The 22488-nt window shown below is 42.3% G+C and overlaps 1 protein-coding gene across 1 annotated transcript; it reads right to left on the bottom strand.

Moving 5' to 3' along the window:
- Nucleotides 1-1157: 1157 nt before the first annotated feature.
- Nucleotides 1158-22294, bottom strand: CDNF (cerebral dopamine neurotrophic factor). The gene is made up of 4 exons (XM_003130739.5): nt 22088-22294; nt 8583-8710; nt 6891-7032; nt 1158-3400 (listed from the first exon to the last, which is right to left on the bottom strand). Exons 1-4 carry the CDS (start codon nt 22200-22202, stop codon nt 3222-3224), a joined length of 564 nt encoding a protein of 187 aa, XP_003130787.1. The 5' UTR covers nt 22203-22294; the 3' UTR covers nt 1158-3221.
- Nucleotides 22295-22488: the final 194 nt, after the last annotated feature.

Below are 22488 nucleotides of genomic sequence, written 5' to 3'. Positions count from 1 at the left end.
AGCAGCCAACTTGGACCATGAGTTAAGAATGGAACCCACCCCTAGGAAATTAAGCAAAGAGTTAAGAGCTGAGTCCCTAATAATTTTGTGGAATTGACGCATTTCCTCTGGACTGGCTACTTCTGGACTACATTTATGTGCGAGAATGGACTCTCTTGTGCATTTCTTGTTGTTTGTCTTGTTATTGTTTTATTTAGCTCTAGGTACCAAAAACCTAACTGATTGAGTCTGGCAGAAGGAAACCAATTAACCACAGGATCCACAATTGGAGCCCTTACTACTCAAAGCGTGGTCCCTGGAAGAGCAGCCCAGGGAATCATCTGGAGGCTTGTTAATGCAGAGTCTCAGGCCCCACCCAGGCCTACTGGGTCAGAATCCACATTTTAACAAGATTCCCAGATGGTTTGTTTGCACATTTTAAGAAGTTTGAGCAGGACTGCCTTACTGTAAATGCCCTTTGAAAAATCAGACTAAACATCATAGATTTGAATGACCTGCTGGGTAGTGTTCTCTTTTTTTTTTTTTTTTTTTTTTCCTTTCTTTAATGCTGCACCTGCAGCATGTGGAAGTTCCCAGGATCGAATCGAAGCTGCAGCTGCCAGCCTACACCACAACCACAGCAATGCAGGATCCGAGCCACACCTTCACCCTACACCATAGCTCACGACAACGCCGGATCCTTAACCCACTGAGCAAGGCCAGGGATCGAACCTGCATCCTCGTGCATACTAGTCAGGTTTGTTACTTCTGAGCCACAGCAGGAATTCTTGCTGGGCAGTGTTCTTATTACCTAGATGTATATCCTAAAGAAATGACAGAAGTATGACCTGATTTTGAGATCAGACATCAAACATTTTCAAATGAAAAGTTTCTCAGGTTCAAAATGTATGAAAGAAAAACAAACACAAAGGTTGTAAAAAGCCTAAATGTGGGCTTTTCAAGAATATAATTAATGGAAGTTTCCTGGTGGACTAGTAGTTAAGGATCCAGCATTGTCACTGCTGTGGCACGAGTTCAATCCCTGGCCTGGGAACTTCTAAATGTCATAGGTACCACAAAAATAAATTAATTTAAAAGGATAAAATTCATAATAAAGTAGGGTGCTTTACACACAATGACAAAGCTGTCAAAATCCAAAAATAATTACCCTTTGGCTATTTATTACACCAAAGCTTTTTTATTCTCATTTTTAGTTTACTAACCACCAATTCCCTGACAAGTTCAGTTGTATTCCACTTGCCCAGCTGAAAATGTGTTTATTTGTGCAGCATTTAAAAGCTAAAATTGTACTTTCAATATATGCTTTCAGTCTGGAAGTGTCCTCCCTCACTCCCCAAAAGAATTCCTAGTAAAGTAAATGCAATTCTTAAACAAACAAGATAAATTGAATCAATTGGTTTTAGTCAATTTTCACATAGTTTTTCTGCAGCGGTGTTTTAGATATAATTTAAATACAATAAAATGGCCAGATCTTAATTGCACTACTGGATGAATTCGGCAGTCATGTTCAGCCCTGTAACCATCACCCCAATCAAGGTGCAGAATATTCCCATCATCCCAGAACAATCCCTCCAGCTGCCTTGCAGTCACTCCCACCTCCACCTGTCACACAGAAGAAGCCACTTCAATAATGGGTTTATTATTCCTGTATGGCCAGGAAATGGAACCAAAAATGATTTTACAATCTAAAACTGATAAAATAGCATTAAAAACCATAAAATTCCATGTCACCTGTAGAAGTTCTTAATAATGCTTTAATCCTGTATCAAAAGTTATCTAATGTGTGATAGGAAGAAGGGCCAAAGACCTTGAGCTTGGTGCACTTAACAGTGTGAGTGTTGATATAATTCACTAAAACACTGACTGTGCTTGTGTGGATTTTTTTTTTTTTTTTGTCTTTTTGCCATTTCTAGAGCTGCTCCTGTGGCATATGGAGGTTCCCAGGCTAGGGGTCCAATCGGAGCTATAGCCGCCAGCCTACGCCAGAGCCACAGCAACGCGGGATCCGAGCCATGTCTGCAACCTACACAACAGCTCACGGAAATGCCAGACCCTTAACCCACTGAGCAAAGCCAGGGATTGATTGAACCCAAAACCTCATGGTTCCTAGTCGGATTCATTAACCACTGAGCCACGGCGGGACTTCCACTTGTGTGGATTCTTGATCTATTTAAGGTAGGTTTAAATAGTTCTTCATCTGGGAAACACTCATTTCCTGTAGTACTTCCTGCCCTCCCATTTCTGATAGCAAAGACAGCTAGAATGTAGAGTGATTTACAGTTAAAAATATGAAATTTCCTTTTAAAAAAAAAACTTTTGATTGTTATTTGGGTGGAAGTTGGGAGTTAGATAAGCCAAACATGATTTCTTTTGTCCTAATCCAATATATTTAATTAAAAATCAGTGCACAGGAGTTCCTGCTGTGGCACAACAGGATCAGTGGCATTTTGAAACAGCTGGGACACAGGTTCAATCCCCAGCCCAGCACAGTGGGTTGGGGATCCTGTGTTACCACAGCTGTGGCTTAGGTTGAAACTGCAGCTCAGATCTGATCCCTGGCCCAAGAACTCCAAGGCAGCCCAAACAAAACAAATCAGAGCACGGATATGGAAGAAGTGGGATGGATGGGGAGTTTGGGGTTGGTGGATGCAAACTATTACATTCAGAATGGATAAGCAATGAGGTCGTACTATATAACACAGGGAACTATATCCAGTCTCTTGGGATAGACTGTAATGGAAGATAATATAAGAAAAAGAGTATGTGTATGTGTGTGTGTATGTATGACTGGGTCACTATGCTGTACAGAAGAAATTGACTCAACACTGTAAATTAACTATACCCTAAGAAAAATAAATTTAAAAAGTCAGTGCACAGATAGGGGCCTCTGAGCACTTTCTGCCTTCTTAGAGTCAATTTACTCCATCGATTTTTCAGTGGTTCACTTTCCCCAACTTTAGGACCTAGGCAATGATAACCCACATACAAGAAAATGATGAGAAAGGCACTTGTAGGTTTTGTTACACTGCAGATTTAAGAAACCAGTAATATTGGCAGTTCTATGTAGAAAGCTAGGTAACCCATTCCAAGGTGTAATATCAAAAAAGAAAGTCCAGAGTCCACACACATTGCAATTCCTGGTGACTCTCAACCAACACACCCATACTCTAGAAAGTCATTTTGTCTCTAACTGAAATCAATGGTGTGCCAGCTTCCAAGAGTCAGAGTTCTGTCTGGGGAGGCGTCTCTGTGTACTTGGGTGCCAGTTCTTTAATGAGATTCACGTAGTCAGTTTTTTCTGCACAGGCCCTACATTCTTCTCCCCAGCTGTACAGTATCTGTTTCAGCTCTGCCACTCTCATCTTGGACAGGTCCACTGATGCCAAGTCTAATTTCTTTTCTTCATGGAATAAAAAGAAAAGCATAATTAAAAAAAAAAAAACTACTGAACATTTAGGTAAATGATGTTACTTATTTTGGTGTTGACTACCCTTAGATCCAAAGTGGGGGATAGTTCCAGTGCTTGTGGAAACCAAGACATACATAGGAAAAATGTATTATGTACACAGCCAAAGGGATAATTCATGATCTATCAGGCTTTCTTTCCATGGAATTATATTTGCTTCACAATGGGGACCCGTGTAGCTTTGCAGTATTTGCTACCACTCCATGGCTTCTCAAGATCTTTATTGGCAAAATGAATAGTATCGCATCCTGAATGGCTGCTCACAAGGTAAAAAGAAAGGAATTGGTAAAAGACCGTCCCCTGGGATAGCCAACTGAAAGTCATAGATTGTAATTAACTAGAAAGTTATGGTTCCCCTTTTATGCAAAGATATGTCTTTGGCAAAACAGATGAGTGTGTGTATTACAAATGACTAAGAATGCGACCTACACCGCAGCTTGCAGCAACGCCAGATCCTTAAGCCACTGAGCAAGACCAGGGATTGAATCCGGCATCCTCGGGGAGACTATGTGGGGTTCTTAACCTGCTGAGCCACAACGGGAACTTCTCAAGTGATTTATCAAAAATTTCCAGTAAGTATACCCTAATTTGAAAGTTGGATTTTATACTTAGGAATAATACATTTAATCAAGGAGGTAAAAGATCTGTACACAACTAGAGATTCTCATACTAAGTGAAGTAGGTCAGAAAGAGAAAGACAAATACCATATGATACCACTTATATGTGGAATCTAAAATATGGCACAAATGATTCTCTCTACAAAACAGAAACAGATCATGGACATGGAGAGCAGACTTGTGTTTGCCAGTGGGCATGGGGGAGGGAGTGGGACAGACGGGGAGTTTGGGGTTGGTAGGTGCAAACTATTGCATTTAGATGGGTAAACAACAAGGTCCTACTTTTTAGCCCAGGGAACTATGTCCAATCTCTAGACTTAGAACATCATGGAAGATATTACGGAAAAAAAAAAGAATGTGGTAGACATTTTGCAATATATAGGTATATCAAGTCAACACATTGTATACTTTAAACTTACACCACATTATATGCCAGTTTTATCTCAGTAAAGCTGGAAATAAATGAGAGTTGAATTTTAGAGCCTTTTTCATTTGGAGAGTCAGCTACACTCTATGATCCAAGAAATCCTGACTTTTTAAAATAGTGATTCCCTATCTTTTAAAAAATAAACCAAGCAAAAATATTCTTTCATGGGAGTTCCCGTTGTGGTGCAGCAGAAACGAATCTGACTAGTATCCATGAGGACTCGGGTTCGATCCCTGGCCATGAGCTGCAGTGTTGGTTGCAGATGCAGCTTGGATCCCTCGTTGCTCTGGCTGTGGTGTAGGCTGGCAGCTGTAGCTCCATTTCAACCCTACCCTGGGAGCTTCCATATGCCAGGGTGTGGCCCTAAGGACAAAAAAAAAAAAAACCTTTCATGTCAAAAACCAGATAACACCTTCCTAATTGAAAACATAATCCAAGTCTATCTTTACCTTGTTTGTTAATTTCATGGCTTTAGACGTAGAAACTTTTATACTCCAAATTACTACTATTCCACAACTTAAAGGCCCCTGTGCAATCTCAAATTTACAGCCAAAAATAACCTGGGAAGGATTTAGAACACGTGGTCTATTCAAGATAAATAGTTGAAGGAGAAAAATACTTTCTCCCAAGTATTGGTAGTTTCCTCCGGTTATTCCAGACAGCTTGGCATTTGGCATTAATTTCCAAAAGGGGAAATCCCCTGTGACACCCTAAACTACAGGGAAAAGATAGCTACCCAAAGTAAATCTAGCCCATGGCTCCCTAAGGGCCTCTAGTGGCCAGTATTGCCAAGACATACGTATTTCTTCTCAGTAATATCTGACTAATTTTTCTATTCACCAAGGAGCCCAGCAAGATCCCCAGCACACAGTAGAAATTATTCCAAATAAATTTGTTAACTGAAAGAATCAGGACAGTTTTGTCCCTTTGCAGATTATTGTTTATACAGACTGAGCAATTCCTGCTTCTACTTCATGCTTGGAAGCCCATAAAAAGAGATGCCTGCTCCATCATCACCTCCCCGGAAGGTAGGGCCTGCCCTTGGCAAGTTGAGAAACAGGTTGTCTCTGGTATCTTCCAAACGTAAACCTATTTAGAGTCAGCTGTGTAGCTAGGTGCCTAGGCCTTATACACAGCTGTGGTGGAAAAATAACACTAAGATCATTCAGAGTTGGGTGCTAATTACTTAAGTGGTTCAGTACTTCTCTGGGTATGTCACATAAATCAATGGCTTATGCAAAAGAAATGGGTCTCTCCTGGGGGAATGGCAGGTGTTAAGGGTAGACGAAGGGGGGGATCTCCAGCCTTTTAGCATATTCCTCAATCTACTCCAAAGGCTGGCCCAGATATAAATCCTCCTTATAAGAATAGATCTATGTATGTAAAATTTATAAGGCCAAGGATACTGTTTTAAATAGAACATCTTCTTCTCCTGGCTATTTATTTTAGGCACTGTGGTCAGGGCTGTTTCATCAGGCAAAACCTGATTCGAGGTGAATAACCTATTTCCTAAAAGTTTAAGCTGGCAGAATGATAGATCTAGGAAGAAAGTTAGAGTCCTATTTAAAACTTCAGAGTTGGAGTTCCAGTTGTGGTTCAGCAGGTTAAGGACCCGATCTATTTCCGTGATGGTGAGGATTGGAACTCTGGCCTCGCTCATTGGGGTAAAGGATCCGGTGTTGCTGTGAGCTGTGGTGTGGGTCCCAGACACAGCTTGGATCCCACACTGCTGTTGCTGTGGCATACATAGTCTGGCAGCTGCAACTCCGATTCAACCCCTAGCCTGGGAACTTCCATATGCCGCAGATGCAGCCATAAAAAGAAAAAAGAAAAAAACTTCAGAGTCCACAGAGTTCCCTGGTGGCTCAGTTCGTTGAGGATGCAGTGTCATCACTGCTGTGGCTCAGGTCACTGCTGTGGTGCAGGTTCGGTCCCTGGCCTGGGAACTTCCACATGCTGTGGACGTGGCCAAAAATTCTAAAAATATAAAACTTGACAGAGTCCTTATATCATCTTTGAATAGATGCAACTTTTGTTTTAATAGGTTACCAAGAGCTAATTCACCATGAGTAGCTGCTCTCTTGATATTTTGACCTTTTCCTTGACATATGTAGTTGGCAATATGTTGGTAGCTTAAGAGTTTAGATCGTGCCATTTGGGTGGGCAGTTTTCCCTAATGCTGATTGTGCCAGCATTCATTTCTCTGGGCCGAAAGAAGCTCAGACGGCCCTACGCACCACCCAGCAGCCCAGCACCCTAACAGCAAGTGTAGAAGTCCTTTCCTCTTAACACTGACTTTTTAGAAACATGGCCTTATGTTTAGAGAATTGATAATATGCTGGACATTTGGAGCAAAAACCAAATCTGATTCCACTGTACCGTATTTCAGCTCACAGATCTGACTGTCCATCTTCTTCAGCTTCTCACAAATCTTCATCACGGGCATGTGCACGCTCATTGGGCGAGTGACCTCACTTAGGATTTTGGTGGCTGCATCTTTCGTGGCTCCTAGATAATAGCACTGAAGGGGAATAAAGAGAATTTAGTGGCTCGGACACTGAAAAAAGCGAGGCACATAATTTTTCAGAAGGGAGAAAGAGGTTAACCTAGTTTTCACTGGTCCAGTTTTTAAATTTAACCCCTGCTCACTAAGACACCAGAAAACCAGTGACTCGGTTCCCATGATCAGCCTAACTAGAAGACTGATGACAAGCACTAACAGTGGCTAAACATCTTGTCTATACCAGAGGCTGCTCTCAGGACTGTGGAGGTATTGATGTATTTGATTCTCACGGCAATCCTGTGACGTCAGCACTGGTATTATCCCCACTTGAACACTCAGGCCAGCTGGAGTTCACCCAGCTAGCAAGTAGGAAGACTGAATTCATTTAAAAATCTAGCCTCTTGGCTCTGGAGTCCATGCCCTGTTCCCTCATGTCCTACTGCCTGTAAAGCTACACAACAAGTATTTTACATTTAAAAATATAACTTAATGGCACAAATAAATGCTGAGGGTTTTGTTTTTTTTTTTTTTTTTTTTTTCTTTTTTTGTCTTTTGTTTTTAGGGCTGCACCCGCGGCATATGGAAGTTCCCAGGCTAGGGGTCGAATCAGAGCTTTAGCTGCAGGCCTACACCACAGCCACAGCAAGAGGAGATCCGAGCCGCATCAGCAACCTACACCACATCTCGCGGCAATGCCGGATCCTTAACCTACTGAGCGGGGCCAGGGCTCAAACCTGCGTCCCCATGGATGCTAGTCAGATTCATTTCCACTGAGTCATGATGGGAAATCCAATGCTTAGATTTTTTACAGTGTGTCAGTGGTGAGCAGTCAGTAGGGCAAATTTAACTGACAGTTTCAACCTGACAATTTTAGGCAAAATGAATTGACCCAAGGTTGTCTTTAGTACTATAAAAAGACAGCACTGAGGGAGTTCCTGCTGGGGCACAGTGGAGTAAGAATCCCACTGCTGAGGCCCAGGTCACTGCAGAGGTGTGGGTTTAATCCCCAGCCTGGCACAGTGGGTTGAAGGATCTGGCATCGCCGCAGCTACAGCTCAGATTCAATTCCTGGCCTGGGAATTCCACATGCCACAGGTGCAGCCATTAAAAAAAGAAAAAAAGAAAAAACCAGTATAGTGAAACAAGTCCTTTGTATACCCAGGAAATACCATTACAAGAAAATATAAATACTTCGTTAATTATGCATAAATCATGATATAAAATATTTTGATGGGTTTCACTAATCATCTACGTAAGAAATGGAAAGTCTACCCACTCTTAACACAGGACAGTAAATTCTCACTAGGAATTCAATTGTGTAATTTCATTTAAGAAGTCACGGACTTGGTTGCCTGTGGCTTATTCCGAAAGCCAAATGAAACCAGACATATTCTAGATGAAAACACATCGACTCCATTTCCACAAAGGATCGATTCTGCTTGCTTTCTACAGCGATCATGCTTGAGGGAAGCATCGAAGCAGGAAGGCATCACATTCCAGATGAGAAATGAAATGGTTAGCAGTTTTCTCCAAGCGCAGGAGAAACGAAAGGTGCAGATTTACCATACCAGGCGGTTTTCTTTTCCTTTGACATCCAAGCAAAGGCTGATCAATTCTTTTTCTATGGTGTCCACAGAAAAGTTGACCCCTCTGGCTATCAAGGAATTGTAGAATCGGCTCAAGAATTCTTTACATACTAGAAGAAACAAAGAAATGAAATATTTATATGTGATATCACCACAACCATACTTATGTCTATGTCCTGCTCCAGTAAGCATGAGAGTTCCCTGGTGCCCCAGTGGGTTAAGGAGCCAGCATTGTCATTACTCTGGCTCAGTCACTGCTATGGTATAGGTTTGGTCCCTGGCCTGGGAACGTCTGCCTTCTTCAGGTGTGGCCAAAAACCAGTAAGTACGTTTCAACACGTTGTGACAACAAAGTCAAATTTTATGTAAAAGTGGTTTCAAACTTGCAGCTGTTAGGTTAGGACTGGGCCTTGAGTAATATGAGCTTATTGAATCATCAAACTTCGAATCCGAGTTCCACTTAATATGAGAACTTCCCACCAAATCTAACTAACCCTTAAAGAAAACATAGCCTTCTCTGGGATGCGATGCTGAGGATCACTTAGTTTGAAGCACAGAGCAAAACCCCTGACTCCGTGCCTTGAGAACAGCCCCTTTGTCGCCTGCATCTGCGTCTGTGTTCCATCATCATGAGCCTGAAGTAAAACCTCAACCTGAACAATCATGTTCAATCCCAGGATCCAGAGCCAGTGAAGAAATGGAGCTTAGAAGAGGTGCAGGCAGTGAGGACAACTATTGTTACTGATTGTTGGCCCTGTTCTGAGCACTTACATATATTAAGTCTCAGAACAAAGCCCTGTTGTAGATTCATTACTATCCTCATCTTACAGGTGAAGAAACCGAGCCAGAGGGGAGCCAGTGAACGTGCCCAGTAAGTGGTAGAGAGGGAATTCGAGCCCCGGAGGGTCTGACTCTGGGCCTACACGCCTATCCACTAGGTTACTCTTCAGTAGGAGGAAGCTACTTCCCAAAGGGACAAGTGGCTGGCCCAGGAAAGTTGAGAAGGAAACGGAGGCCAGAGTTTATGCTGGAAAACAGCAGCCCTGATATTAGAAAGAGAATTCTAGGACGTTCCCAGGTGGCGCAGCAGGTGACAGATCTGACGTTGCCGCAACTGTCGTGAGGGTTCAGTCCCTGGCTCAGAACTTTCACATGATGTGGGCAGGGCCAAAAATTTTTTTAAAATAGTAAAATTTAAAAAAAATAAGAATTCTAAGGAAATATCGTTAAGGAAGAGCAGCAAATCCTAGGCTAACCAGGACTCAATTAATAGTATTAATTATAAAACTTTATCCAAAGACCTAAAAGTAGACCTAAGAAATGGGCAGATAAGCCATGTACATGAATCAGAAGATTCAATATTATGGATGATAATTATCTCTAAGATCTACTAAAGTTTATGCTAATGAAAATATCAATAGGATTTTTTAAATAGATTTGACAAGCTGATCCAAAAATACATTTGAAAAGACAAGAGCAAATGAAAGCCAAGAAATATGTGAAGAAAGAGTTTGAGGAGTAGACCTAATCAGATGCTCTAATTCAAAAACTGTAGCATTTAAAGCACGGTATAGGACTGGCACAGAAATAGACCGATGGAACAAAATGATGAGTCTAGAAACAAACCCAGAAATCTAGAGGAGCTTGGTAAGAAACAGAAATGATGCTGAAAATCAGTGGGGGGGAAATAAATGGATTAGTCAATGAATGGTACTAGGACAACTTACCATGGGAAAAGATAAACATAGCTACCTATCCAAAACTACACACAAACATGAAGTCCAGGTGAATAAAGACATAAGGGAAGAGCAATACTACAAAAGTTTTACAAGAAACCATAGGAAAGCATCTTTTTCATGGAATCAGGGTAGAAAATGATTTCTACATACACCTGATAATGCCAAAATTAAACTTTTGTAATGCAACAGAAATCATAAGCAAATGATAAGGCAAGCCACAAACTAGAGGAAGATATTTACAAGTTATATAAGAAAGGATTAATATCCAGAATACATGGAGAACCTCTGTGGTTATACCCTTAGGGTCCAGTCATTACCAGTGACTATAGCCCATCCCAATGGAAACATCTCATTGTCTGAGTACCACCTCCCTTCTTTCACATCCTCTAACACGCAAACACCAATAATTTTTTTCTTTTTTGTCTTTTTGCCTTTTTTTCTAGGGCCGCTTCTCACGGCATATGGAGGTTCCCAGGCCAGGGGTCTAATCAGAGCTGTAGCCACTGGCCTACACCACAGCCACAGCAACGCAGGATCCAAGCCGTGTCTGTGATCTACACCACAGCTCACGGCAACACCGGATCCTTAACCCACTGAGCAAGGCCAGGGATCGAACCCGAAACCTTATGGTTCCTAGTTGGATTCGTTAACCACTGCGCCACAACGGGAACTCTGAAACGCCAACAATTCTCTGACCCTGCCAGGTCATACTGTCCATTGATTCGGCCACCTCTTTACCATGCTTCCTTACCCAGCCTAGATTCCATGGTTCAACATCATATGCACTCCTTTGCACACAAACTCAACACTCTTGCATCTCTCTCCCTTCTCTCACCCAGAGGCACCCTAACCCCAGTTCACAACGCCTCACCTGCTTAGCACCTGTACTCACTGAACATGGGTGAAGGAAACAGCACAGCTATGCTCACTGGTCTCCCTTTAAACTCGGGACCACTGATTTCAAGTGAGCCAGCCATGCTGCCTAACACTCCCATGACACTGATCTTACTCTCACTCTGTTGCACTCCCCAAATGACAATTGCACAGCTGCTCTCTCTCTCAGCTTGTCGAACACCTCCACCCCATCCTCACTGATGATGGTGCTTCCTGTTTCTCTGAGAGGGGAAGGAAGCAACAGGAAAGACGTCTCACCTGCTTCTTCCAGCGCACCCACTACACTTGTGCCGGCAAGTGTAAGAACCAAGACAACCCTGCACCTGCCGTGTAGACTGTCTCTTTCCCATAAACTCAACAAAACCTCTCTCAACATCACATCCCCCACCAAAGCAAATACCTTCCCATTTCTCCACTCCTCTTTAAAAAAAAAAAAAATCTAAGATAAATTTTATACTTGTGATCTCCAAGTCTCTTCTCTCTCCCTCTCCACCCCTCCCCCCTACACCAAGTTTAATGTCAATGAGTTCCAAAAGATTCTATTTGAAAAACAGGGTCCTTCGCCTCCCCTTCCCCATTTCACCCAAACCCAGAGCTTTAACTTTTTCTACTCTTTTAGCTGATTCCTTTAGAGTTTACAGATTTTCAATAATACGCTTGTGTGGCTAATTCCTGAGTTGTATGTTCAATCTTAGATATTTATTATCGTCTTTTTTTTTCCCCCCTGTGGAAGAGAAAGATCTAACTCTTTTCCCAAAACCCATCTCTTCGAAAAAGCATACAGTTGGATGTTTTTATGTAGCCTTATAATCTTTGTCTTTTAACTTGAGCAGTTACTCTTTAAGTTAGTACATGAAAAAAAATATATATAATAATGCCACCTGCAGGAAAAGAGCTTCAACTTTTTAAAAAAGATAAAAGTTTAAAATCCCGGGAGTTCCCTTCATGGCTCAGCAGTTAATAAACCCAACTAGTATCCATGACGATTCGATCCCTGGACCCACTCAGGGGGTTAAGGATCCGTCGTTGCCGAGAGCTGTGGTGTAGGTCACAAACAAAGCTCAGATCCCATGTAGCTGTGGCTGTGGCTGTGGCGTAGGCCGGCATCTGCACTCCGATTCGACCCCTAGCCTGGGAACTTCCATATGCCGAGGTTGCAGCCCTAAGAAAAAAGCAAAAAAAAAAAAAAAAAAAAAAAAAAAAGGTGGACTAGAAACATTATTTTCAGCAGTCTCATCCACATCTTCTAGAACTGATGTCAGTTCCACATTTTCCACTGCAGCTTGATCTTGGAGGGGAAAAAAGGACACCAGATTAATCTTGCTGGCACAAAGACTAGGGAGGAAGGGAGTTCCTGTCGTGGATCAGTGGTTAACGAATCTGACTAGGAACCATGAGGTTGCGGATTCGGTCCCTGCCCTTGCTCAGTGGGTTAGGGATCCAGCGTTGCTGTGAGCTGTGGTGTAGGTTGCAGACGCGGCTCGGATCCTGAGTTGCTGTGGCTCTGGAGTAGGCCAGTGACTACAGCTCTCATTCAACCCCTAGCCTGGGAACCTCCATATTGCCGCGGGAGTGGCCCTAGAAAAGGCAAAAAGAAAAAAGAAAAAATGCTGCCTAGGAATACAACACATGTTCTAATGAGTTAAAACTTATATAACCAGAAATTCTTACATAATTTATATACTACTTCATTGTTCCAATTTTAGTTTTAATATTGCCTTAAATAAATTGGTTCCCAATGCCACGCTTAGAAGGCAGTATAGGTAGTGATTCAGTGCCTGGCCTCTAAAGCCAGACTCTCTGGGTGCAACTCCTGGCTTTACTATTTAGTATTTACTAGCTGTGACTTCAGGCCTTTCAGTGTTGGATCATCTGACATTCTAATTGCCATGCCTTTGAAGGTCATCAGTCTTTTTTCTCTGCGTTTAAGATTTTCTCTTTTTTTTCCATTTGTGTTTTCCCATTTCCTTCTAATGGGACTGGATATGGAATTATTTTTATTTTTACTATTTGAAATATACTGGACTTCCAAATCTATGGATTGATGACTGTCATCAGTTTGGAAAAATGAGCTCTCATCTCTTTTGCTCCACCCATACCCTCTCTCTTCTCCTTCTGAAAGTCCAGTTAGCATGGGTTGGAATTTTTCTCTTTATCCTTATTGTACCTTTATCTCCACTTCATATTTTTATTGTCAATCTCTCAATGATTCCTTCTTGATAATTTCGTCAATCTTCTAATTCACTAATTCCTTTCTCAGCTGTGTCTAATCTTCTGTTAATCCCATTCATTTCTACTTTTCTAGATGTTTATTTTGTTTTTTCCCAAATATTGTTGCACATTTTTAATAGCCTCCTGCCCTTTACTCATATTGTCAATCCCTTCCTTTATCTCTTTAAAAATTATGAACATATTTTGTATTCTGTGCCTGATAATTCTAATCCCTGAAACTTTTCCAAGTATGCTTCTTCTGTTTCTTGTCTCAATAATCTGTCACTTAACAGTGTCCCATGGGTTTATGGGTTTATGGTTCTCAATATGAGCTTTATGTCTTAGAATTTTGTGGGAATTATTAGAATTTTGTGGGACTGGGTTGAAGGTGGGTTCCTATGGGTAAGATTAACATTTGCTAAATATAAGACTGGATACTATAACTCTTGGAGGAAAACATAAGCAGAACACTCCTTGACATAAATCACAGGAATATCTTTTTTGATCCACCTCCTAGAGTAATGAAAATAAAAACAAAAATAAATGGGACCTAATTTAACTGTAAAACTTTTTCACAGCAAAGGAAACCATAAACAAAACAAAAATGACACCCCACAGAATGGGAGAAAATATTTGCAAATGAAGCAACTGACAAGGGATTACTCTCCAAAATATACCAACAGCTCATACAGCTTTCTATCAAAAAAACAAACAACCCAATTAAAAAATGGTCAGAAGATATCTAAACAGACATTTTTCCAAAGAAGACAGATGGCCAAAAAGCACATGAAAAAACGCTCAACATCACTTATTATTAGAGAAATGCAAATCAAAACCACAATGAGGTATCACCTCATACCAGTCAGAATGGCCATCATCAAAAAGTCTACAAACAATAAACGCTGGAAAGAGTGTGGAGAAAACAGAACCCTCCTCCACTGTTGGTGGGAGTGTTCTTGGTACAACCACTATGGATAACAGTATGGCGGTTCCTTAAAAAACTAAACATAGAACTACCATATGACTCAGCAATCCCACTCCTGGGTATCTATCCGAAGAAGGCCATAATTTGAAAAGATATATGCACCCCAATGTTCATTGCAGCACTGTATACAACAGCCAAGACATGGAAGCAAACCTAAATGTCCATGGACAGGAGATAAAGAAGATGTGGTACCTACATACAATGGAATTACAGCCATAAAAATAATGAAATAATGCCATTTGTAGCAATGTGGATGGACCTAGAATTATCATACTATGTCAGAGAAAGACAAATATCATATGAGATCACTAATATGTGGAATCTAATATAAAAATGGTACTAAAGAACTTACAAAAAAGAGACTCAAAGATTTTGAAACCAAACATATAGTTACCAAAGGGGAATGGCTGGCGGGGGAGGGGGGGGAGATAAATTGGGAGGTTGGGATTGACAAACAGACACTACTGTGTGTAAAACAGATCGGTAACAAGGACTTACTGTATAGCACAGGGAACTCTACTCTGTACTATGTAATAACCTATATGGGAAAAGAATCTGAAAAGGAATGCATTTGTATAACTGATTTACTCTGCTGTACACCTGCACACAACATTGTAACTATACTCCAATACAAAAAAATGATGGAAAGGGATAGATATTTGCTGAGGCCTTCTTGAAATCTTTTTAAACTAAATTCTCAGTTTGAGATGTTTTAGACCACCCAGATTTGCTGTGTAAGTTTGGGCTTCAATGCATGTGTGTGCTGGCTTGCAAGTGTGAGTAACCAGGAGACATGTTTGTTTTCCCTTTTACACAGCAAAAAGTTCAAGTACTACAATTCCATTTAGTCTCTAAAGAGGATGGTAGACCTGTGGTTATTTCCAGATCATCTTTTATAGTGAAGGTCTAGCTCTCTGGAGTTCCAGATTAATTGGGGGAGGACCTAGCATTACATTCCTAACTTGGGAAGTTTCTGGGCTATGTCTTTTATTCTTTTTATTCATTTCCTTTCTTTTACAGCCATGAAAACCTATGTTGAGATCGCCTGGGTGGCAAATACCCTCAAGACAAATCCCAGCTGAAGCAGTCCCTTGACTTCTTTTGGGCCCCTGTTGCACATTGTTTTTGACCTCTGCCTATGCCTTACTAATGTATACTTAACATTTTCACTTTTTTTTTTTTTTGGCTTATTAGGGCCACACTTGTGGCATATGGAGGTTCCCAGGCTAGAGCTGAACTGGAGCTGAAACAGGTGGGCTACGCCACAGCCCACAGCAATGCAGGATCTGAGCTGAGTTGCGACCTATACCACTGGTCATGGCAATGCCGGATCCTTAACCTACTGAGCAAGGCCAGGAATTGAACCTGTATCCTCATGGATGCTAGTCAGATTCGTTAACCACTGAGCCACGACGAGAACTCCAGCATTTTCACATTTTTATTTTACCCATTATTTTTAGTTGTTTTTCAGCTGGAGAGCCAGAAATGTCTTTATTTTTTTTTATTTTTATTTTTTTAGACTGTGAACTCCTCTTCATCCCTAAAGCTATTTAATAGAACACTCCGTATAATAGCCATTGTGTGGTTTTAACAAATATTTATTGAGCAGTCAATAAATGCCAGGCATTTTTCTAGGTTGTTGGGAAAACCAAGTCCTTATTCTCAAGGATTACATTCCAGTGAATAAATAAAAGTATCCGGTGATGGTGAAGAAACATGAATTTGGTAAGGGGCGAAAAGGTGTCAGGAAGGAGGAGCAGAGATTTAAGTACATGGTTTTTTGTTGGTTTTTTTGTTTGTCATTTTAGGGCCACACCAGAGGCATATGGAAGCTCCCTGACTAGGGGTTGAATTGGAGCTGCACCTGCTGGCCTACACCGCAGCCACGGCATCTCGGGATCCAAGCCGAGTCTGTAACCTACACCACAGCTCTCGGCAATGCCAGATCCTTAACCTACTGAGCGAGGGCATTGATCGAACCTGCAACCTCACGGTTCCTAGTCGGATTGTTTCCACTGCGTCACAACGGGAACTCAACTTTGGATGTATTTTGAAGGCAGAGCCACAAGAGTTTGCTAATGGATTGGATGTGGCTTGTGGGGCAGGTGGTGGGCGGAGACAGAGGTGAAGAATCAGAGGACATTGGCCTGAGAAACTGCAGGAGTGGAGTTGCCATTTGCTGACCTGAGAAGCAGCAGGAGAAGCAGCTTTGTGGAGACAAGCAGGGATTCAGTCTTGACATATGAACTTTGAGATACTTCTAGACAACTGTGATGATTAATTTTATGTGTCCGTTTGGAGGGTAGTGGTATCCTGGTTTTTTATTTTATTTTATTTTATTGGAGTATAGTTGACTTACAATGTTGTGTTAGTTTCAGATGTACAGCAAAGTGAATCAGTTATACATATATCTCCATTCTTTTTTCCCATATAGGTTATTACAGACTATTGAGGAGATTTCCCAGTGCTCTATATAGCAGGTCTTTGTTAGTTATCGGTTTTATATATAGGAGTGTGTATATGTTAATCACACCTGGAGGGTGTTTTTGAATGAGATTAACATTTAAATCAGTGAACTTTGAGAATTCCCCTCATGGCTCAGCCAAAATGAATCTGACTAGCATCCATGAGGATGCAGGTTCCATCCCTGGCCTCACTCAGTGGGTTAAGGATCCAGCGTTGCTGTGAGCTGTGGTGTAGGTCACAGCTCATATCTGGCATTGCTGTGGCTGTGGTATAGGCCAGCAGCTACAGCTCCAATTCTGATTCGACCCCTAGCCTGGGAACCTCCATATGCCGTGGGTGTGGCCCTAAAAAGACAAAAGAAAACAAAAATAATCAGTGAATTTCAGGTAAAGCAGATTGCCCTCAGTAATGAAGGTAATCCTCACCCCATCAGCTGAAAGCCTGAACAGAACAAAAAAGATTGCTTCCTTCCCAAGCAAGAGGGAATTCTCCAGTAGACTGCGTTCTGCACCATCAGCTCTCCTGGGTCCCCAGCCTCTCGTCCCACACTGCAAATTTTAGACAGCTTCCATAATCAGGAGAACCAATTTGTGTGTGTGTGTGTGTGTGTGTGTGTGTGTGTGTTTGTCTTTTCTAGGGCCGCTTCTGCAGCATATGGAGGTTCCCAGGCTAGGGGTCTAATCCAAGCTGTAGCCTCCAGCCTGCGCTCCAGCCACAGCAGCACAGGATCTGAGCCGCATCTGCGACCTACACCACAGCTCACAGCAACACTGGATCCTTAACCCACTGAGCGAGGCCAGGGATGGAACCTGCAACCTCATGGTTCCTAGTCGGATTTGTTCACCGCTGAGCCATGATGGGAATCCCGAGAATTAATTCTTTATAATAAATCTATCCCTACGTACGTATGTACGCACCTATCTATCTAGCTATCCGTGTTGGTCAGTTTCTCTGAAAAACCCTGATACAATGTGCATCACTGCATATAGTAAGAGGTTGCTGGGTATCCAAATCTGGAGTTCAGTAGTGAATTCTCTGACAAATACTAAGTGTGCAAGTCATCAACATTAACATGATCTTTATGGGAAGAGAACACAGAATAAGGAGTAGTCCCAAGTCTCACTCTTGCAAAACGCCACTGTTTAGAAATTGGGAACATGAAAAGAACCAGAAGAAGGCTGAAAGGAGCAGCCAGAAAGGTAGGATGAGAACAAAGAGTCAGTGTGCCCCAGAAGGTTAGCAAAGTGTTAAAAGGGAGGGACCAACCGATCAGCTATGTTAAATGCTTCTGAGAGCATGCAGAAAGAGGCATTTGCCAACATGTATATTGCTAAGTTTACTTAGCAAATAGACCAAGTATGCGAAGGAGACACCTGCTGTAATGATTTATGCAGAAATCATCTTTAAAGCCTCCCAGTGACTTCTTATTCTCCCCTTATTGCAAAAGAAACCCCATGTTCTGATGCCCTCATAGCTCTTTCTCTGTTCCCAATAATTGACCTTCAGATGATTTCTACACCTTAGCTGTTTCTCTATCAATGCATTACCTAGATGATGGGAGTTGGGAATTCTAACTTGTACTTTGAAAGATATACTTTTTCTTCTTTTTTATGGCTGCCCCTGCAGCCCATGAAGTTCCCAGGCTAGGGGTCGAATCACAGCTGCAGCTGCCCATCTACACCACAGCCACAGATCTGAGGTGCATCTGCAACCTACGCCACAGCTTGTGGCAATGCCAGATGCTTAACTACTGAGCGAGGCCAGGGATGGGACCTACATCCTCAGGGACACTCTGTCAGGTCCTTAGCCCACTGAGCCACAATGGGAACTCCAAAAGATATACTTTTGACTCACTGAAAGCTATATGAATTTTACTGTGACATATATGCATACATTTGTTCAACAGAATTGACTGCCTACCTGGTAGCCGATGGAGAGGATGTGGTGAGGAAAAAGTCTTGACTGTCGAAGAGTACACACATGGAGGAGACCAAGGCAATTTCTAAACACTATGAGATGTGTACTAGATACTGTGGGAGAAGAAAGCGGGAGGCACCTCCCTGGAGGAAACTGGGAGATCACTGAAAGATGTTAAATAAGCAGTAAGGTGATTACCCAGCCGGGGGGAGGGAGCTGCTGTGGCCGTAAGGCAGGTAAAAACGGTGAAGGTGTGTAACAAGGCACTGGAGCTGGGGAAGGAGAAGGGAGCAGAGTCAACTGGAAAGTAGACTCAGTGGACACAGTGTTTGATGGGTGTTGGAGACTAGGGAGAGGGAGAAGTCTAGTCGAGATGACCAGTTTTATATATATGTATGCCATAAGCATCAGTGGTTTGGGGAACTAACAAGGGAAGGAGACGATGATTTTGGTTGGTGACTCTGTTGAGTTTGAGGTATAAGATCTCTAAGTAGAAATGTCCAATAGTCAATTGGATGCAAGACTGACTATTGGGGTGGGTATAAACACTTGGGATCAATCAGACTATAGATAGGTCAATTCTAATTGCACAGAGAGTGAGGAGGGCAGAGGGCAGAACGGGGGAAAATTCTAATATTGAAGCCATGACTAACGAATTAGCAACCCACAAAGATACTACGAACAAGTGGGCACAGAGACGAGGAGCAAAGGCAAAAAAAGAAAGAAGTCAAAGGTGTCCCATGCCACAGAGAAATCACTCTATTTCCATAAGAATGGAAATTTATTCCTTGAGCTTACATGAAGAGAATAATCTCATTAGAGATCACCTAACGAATTAATAATTTAATGATCCTGGCACATATCTATCACTATAACCAGATAACCATATTCCTTTTACCTTATGTTGAAGGGTTTTATTAAAATCAGTCCCATAAGTGAATCTATGATTATTTCAAAGTTAAAAAAAAAAAGTTTAAATAATCCCATAACACAATTCTTTTAAAGAGATACGGATGGAATCCCCTTGTGGCATAGTAGGCTGAGGACCCAGTTTTGTCATTTGTAGAGGCTCAGATTTCTGCTGTGGCGCAGGTTCAATCCCTGGCCTAGGAACTTCCACATGCCATGCGTGCGGCCAAAAACAAAAAACCCCCCAAAAACCCAAAACATTTACACTTTTTTTTCCCACCAGTAAGCTTCGCATGACCTAAAGTAGGGCTCAGAAACTTAAACAGGGCCCAGGCAAGTAAAACGACTTGATAAAGCGATCCAAGTCTAGGAAAAACAAAAACCTTAAGAACACATGTCCTTTCTAGAAAGTTTAGCCACAGCTATTTCCAACTGTATGGACATAGGGGCTAGTCTTGACTGCTAACCTGGTTTTCAAGGTAAGCCAGAAATCTGAATTTTTGAATATGATGTCTCCCAATTTTAATATGTAGCCAATTAATTTAAATGGGTTTTTTTTTCCAAATACTTTGTGAACTTCACAAACTACATCAATAGGTCCCAAGTGGTTCATGGACTATCAATTTTTTACTGATCAAAGAAGTCAGTGGCATCCTATGCCACGGAGTAGTCAAGGTAAGAGTAGAAATTTGAGTTCCTGTCGTGGCACAGCGGAAACAAATCCGACTAGGAACCATGAGGTTTCGGGTTCGATCCCTGGCCTGGCTCAGTGGGTTAAGGATCCGGTGTTGCCATGAGCTGTGGTGTAGGTCGCAGACGCGACTTGGATCCCGTGTTGCTGTGGCTCCAGTGAAGGCTATAGCTCTGATCAGACCCCTAGCCTGGGAACCTCCATGTGCTGCGGGTGCGGCCCTAAAAGAACAAAAGACAAAAAAAAAAAAAAAAACGAATGGAAATACTGCCCTACAGTATATAGAGTAGAGCATTTTAATCTTACACACTGAGGGGAAATTAATTGGCTAGTGATAAAGACTAATAAGCAGAAATAGAGCCAGATTCTTCTTGTTCTAAAACCAGAATTTCCTTCACTGTGATTCCACAACTTCTTTAACAAAAGGAAATATACACCCAGGTTAGTCAGACATACAAGTTAATAATTACAATATGCTTTAATACATTCAGGAAAGACGTTAGAAGCGTCACATTTAATTAATCCAGATGCTTCGGCTCTTCTGAAATGTTTGTAAGTAGAAGCTCCAGAAATTAAATTACTGATGACAAATCCAACTAATTGTTTATGCCTCACAAATTCTACTTTAAACGTGTAGGACCCAGTTATAAGGGATCTTTCAACAAAATTATAACTTAGCTGGGCAAATATCTGTATCTAAAGTTTAACAGCCTGTAGATACTTTGAATTTCTGAGAAAAGTTTAATTATTGCAAGGCTGTTAGAAATCTGGACTCCAATTGTGAAGACTTGATTCAGTTATAGTACAGTCTATACTCACCCATTCATTCAACCTAGATGTGCACCTACAATTTCCTGCTAAGGAAGAATAGATTCGCAAGATCACAGAAGGGTGAGCGGATATACATTTAAAGTAATCATTTCAATGAGTGAAATACAAAAAGTGCTACTGTAGTCTGGGAGAAAGGGCTAGCGTGGCTAATTATCTTCTTGCTAACAGCCCTCTGAGATAGGTATTTTCACGTCGATTTTGCAAGAAACCAGGCACAATGGCCTCAGAGCCAGAAGGCTGGGTGGGACGTAGACCCACGTGTTCCGACTCTAAGTCCCCAGCGGAGACCCTGTCAACAAAAAAGCAATCTTTCTTTTCTATTCCTCCTCTTTCTAAAGCGTTAAGACACTCCTTTGTAAAGCAACTTTTCCCTGTGAAGTCCTAACAAAAGTTAGTTATGTCCTGAGATTTAAGCCATTTTATCTCAATTTAGACAATGTGTAATGCTTTGTCCTTTGGGGAGTTACAAACTAATTTGAAATTGAAAGGCTTCTCCAGTGCGTGGAAAGGTGGTTACAGCAGCCGAATCCATTTGGCGCCAGGGTCGTCTGCATCTACATGGCGTCTGCGCAAAACCGAATCCAAATCAAAACCCACCGGCTTTGACTGCGGCAGTTTTATAGAACAGGACCAAGAACGCGAACTGTAGAACGCGGACTGTAGACGTCCCTGAGCCCGGCTCGAACTTTTGCCTAAGTTTGGGCGTAGGCGATCGGAACCCTGGGCCAGGGCCAGCATCTCCTCAGTGAAATGCTATTTATAGCCAGGGCCGGGAAAAGCCAAACCCAACAGCTGCGCTGCGAAGCGGTGCCACCGCCATGCAAGCAGGTCTCACACCGCTCACCTTCACAGTCGGCGCCCGGCCGACCCCCGGCCTCCTGGCCCTGCGCCCGCCCCGGGCTAGAGAACCAAAGTCCGGCGCAAAAGGCCACCATGGCAGCTGGGCTCCCACACCACATGCTCAACCAGCAGCTCCAAACGACCAACCACGGGCGTAAGGAACAGCTGGGCTGTTAGATTCCGAGGCTGCACCCAGACGCAGGAGCTCAATGCAAGGGCTTGTAAAGAACCTGCCCGGAGTTGCTAGGACAAATGACGCGACTCATCCGTGAGTTTCCATTGGCTCTCAAGAAAAGGGCATGGAAAGGGGCGGAGCGAAGGAGTCTCTTCCCTTCCCTCCCCGACCGGGCGCGTGCGCATTAGCACTCACGCTGGGCCGCCCCCCTGAGCGGAGAGAGAGCCCTA

The sequence above is a fragment of the Sus scrofa genome, chromosome 10 (assembly GCF_054392235.1).
Source record: "Sus scrofa isolate SSC_HxYL_T2T_F1_AM1 chromosome 10, Sscrofa_HxYL_maternal_Yorkshire_Landrace_v2.0, whole genome shotgun sequence".
Taxonomy (NCBI): Eukaryota; Metazoa; Chordata; class Mammalia; order Artiodactyla; family Suidae; genus Sus; species Sus scrofa.
The sequence above is the reverse complement of the archived record's forward strand: the minus strand, read 5'-3'. Positions and strand labels throughout refer to the sequence as shown.

Coding starts and splice junctions, on each gene's coding strand:
- CDNF (XM_003130739.5), bottom strand. CDS start 22,202: ATGTGGTGTGGGAGCCCAGCTGCCATGGTGGCCTTTTGCGCCGGACTT. Junction 7,033..8,582: donor AAGGAAAAGAAAACCGCCTG/GTATGGTAAATC, acceptor ATTCCCCTTCAG/TGCTATTATCTAGGAGCCAC. Junction 3,401..6,890: donor GATCTGTGAGCTGAAATACG/GTACAGTGGAAT, acceptor TATTCCATGAAG/AAAAGAAATTAGACTTGGCA.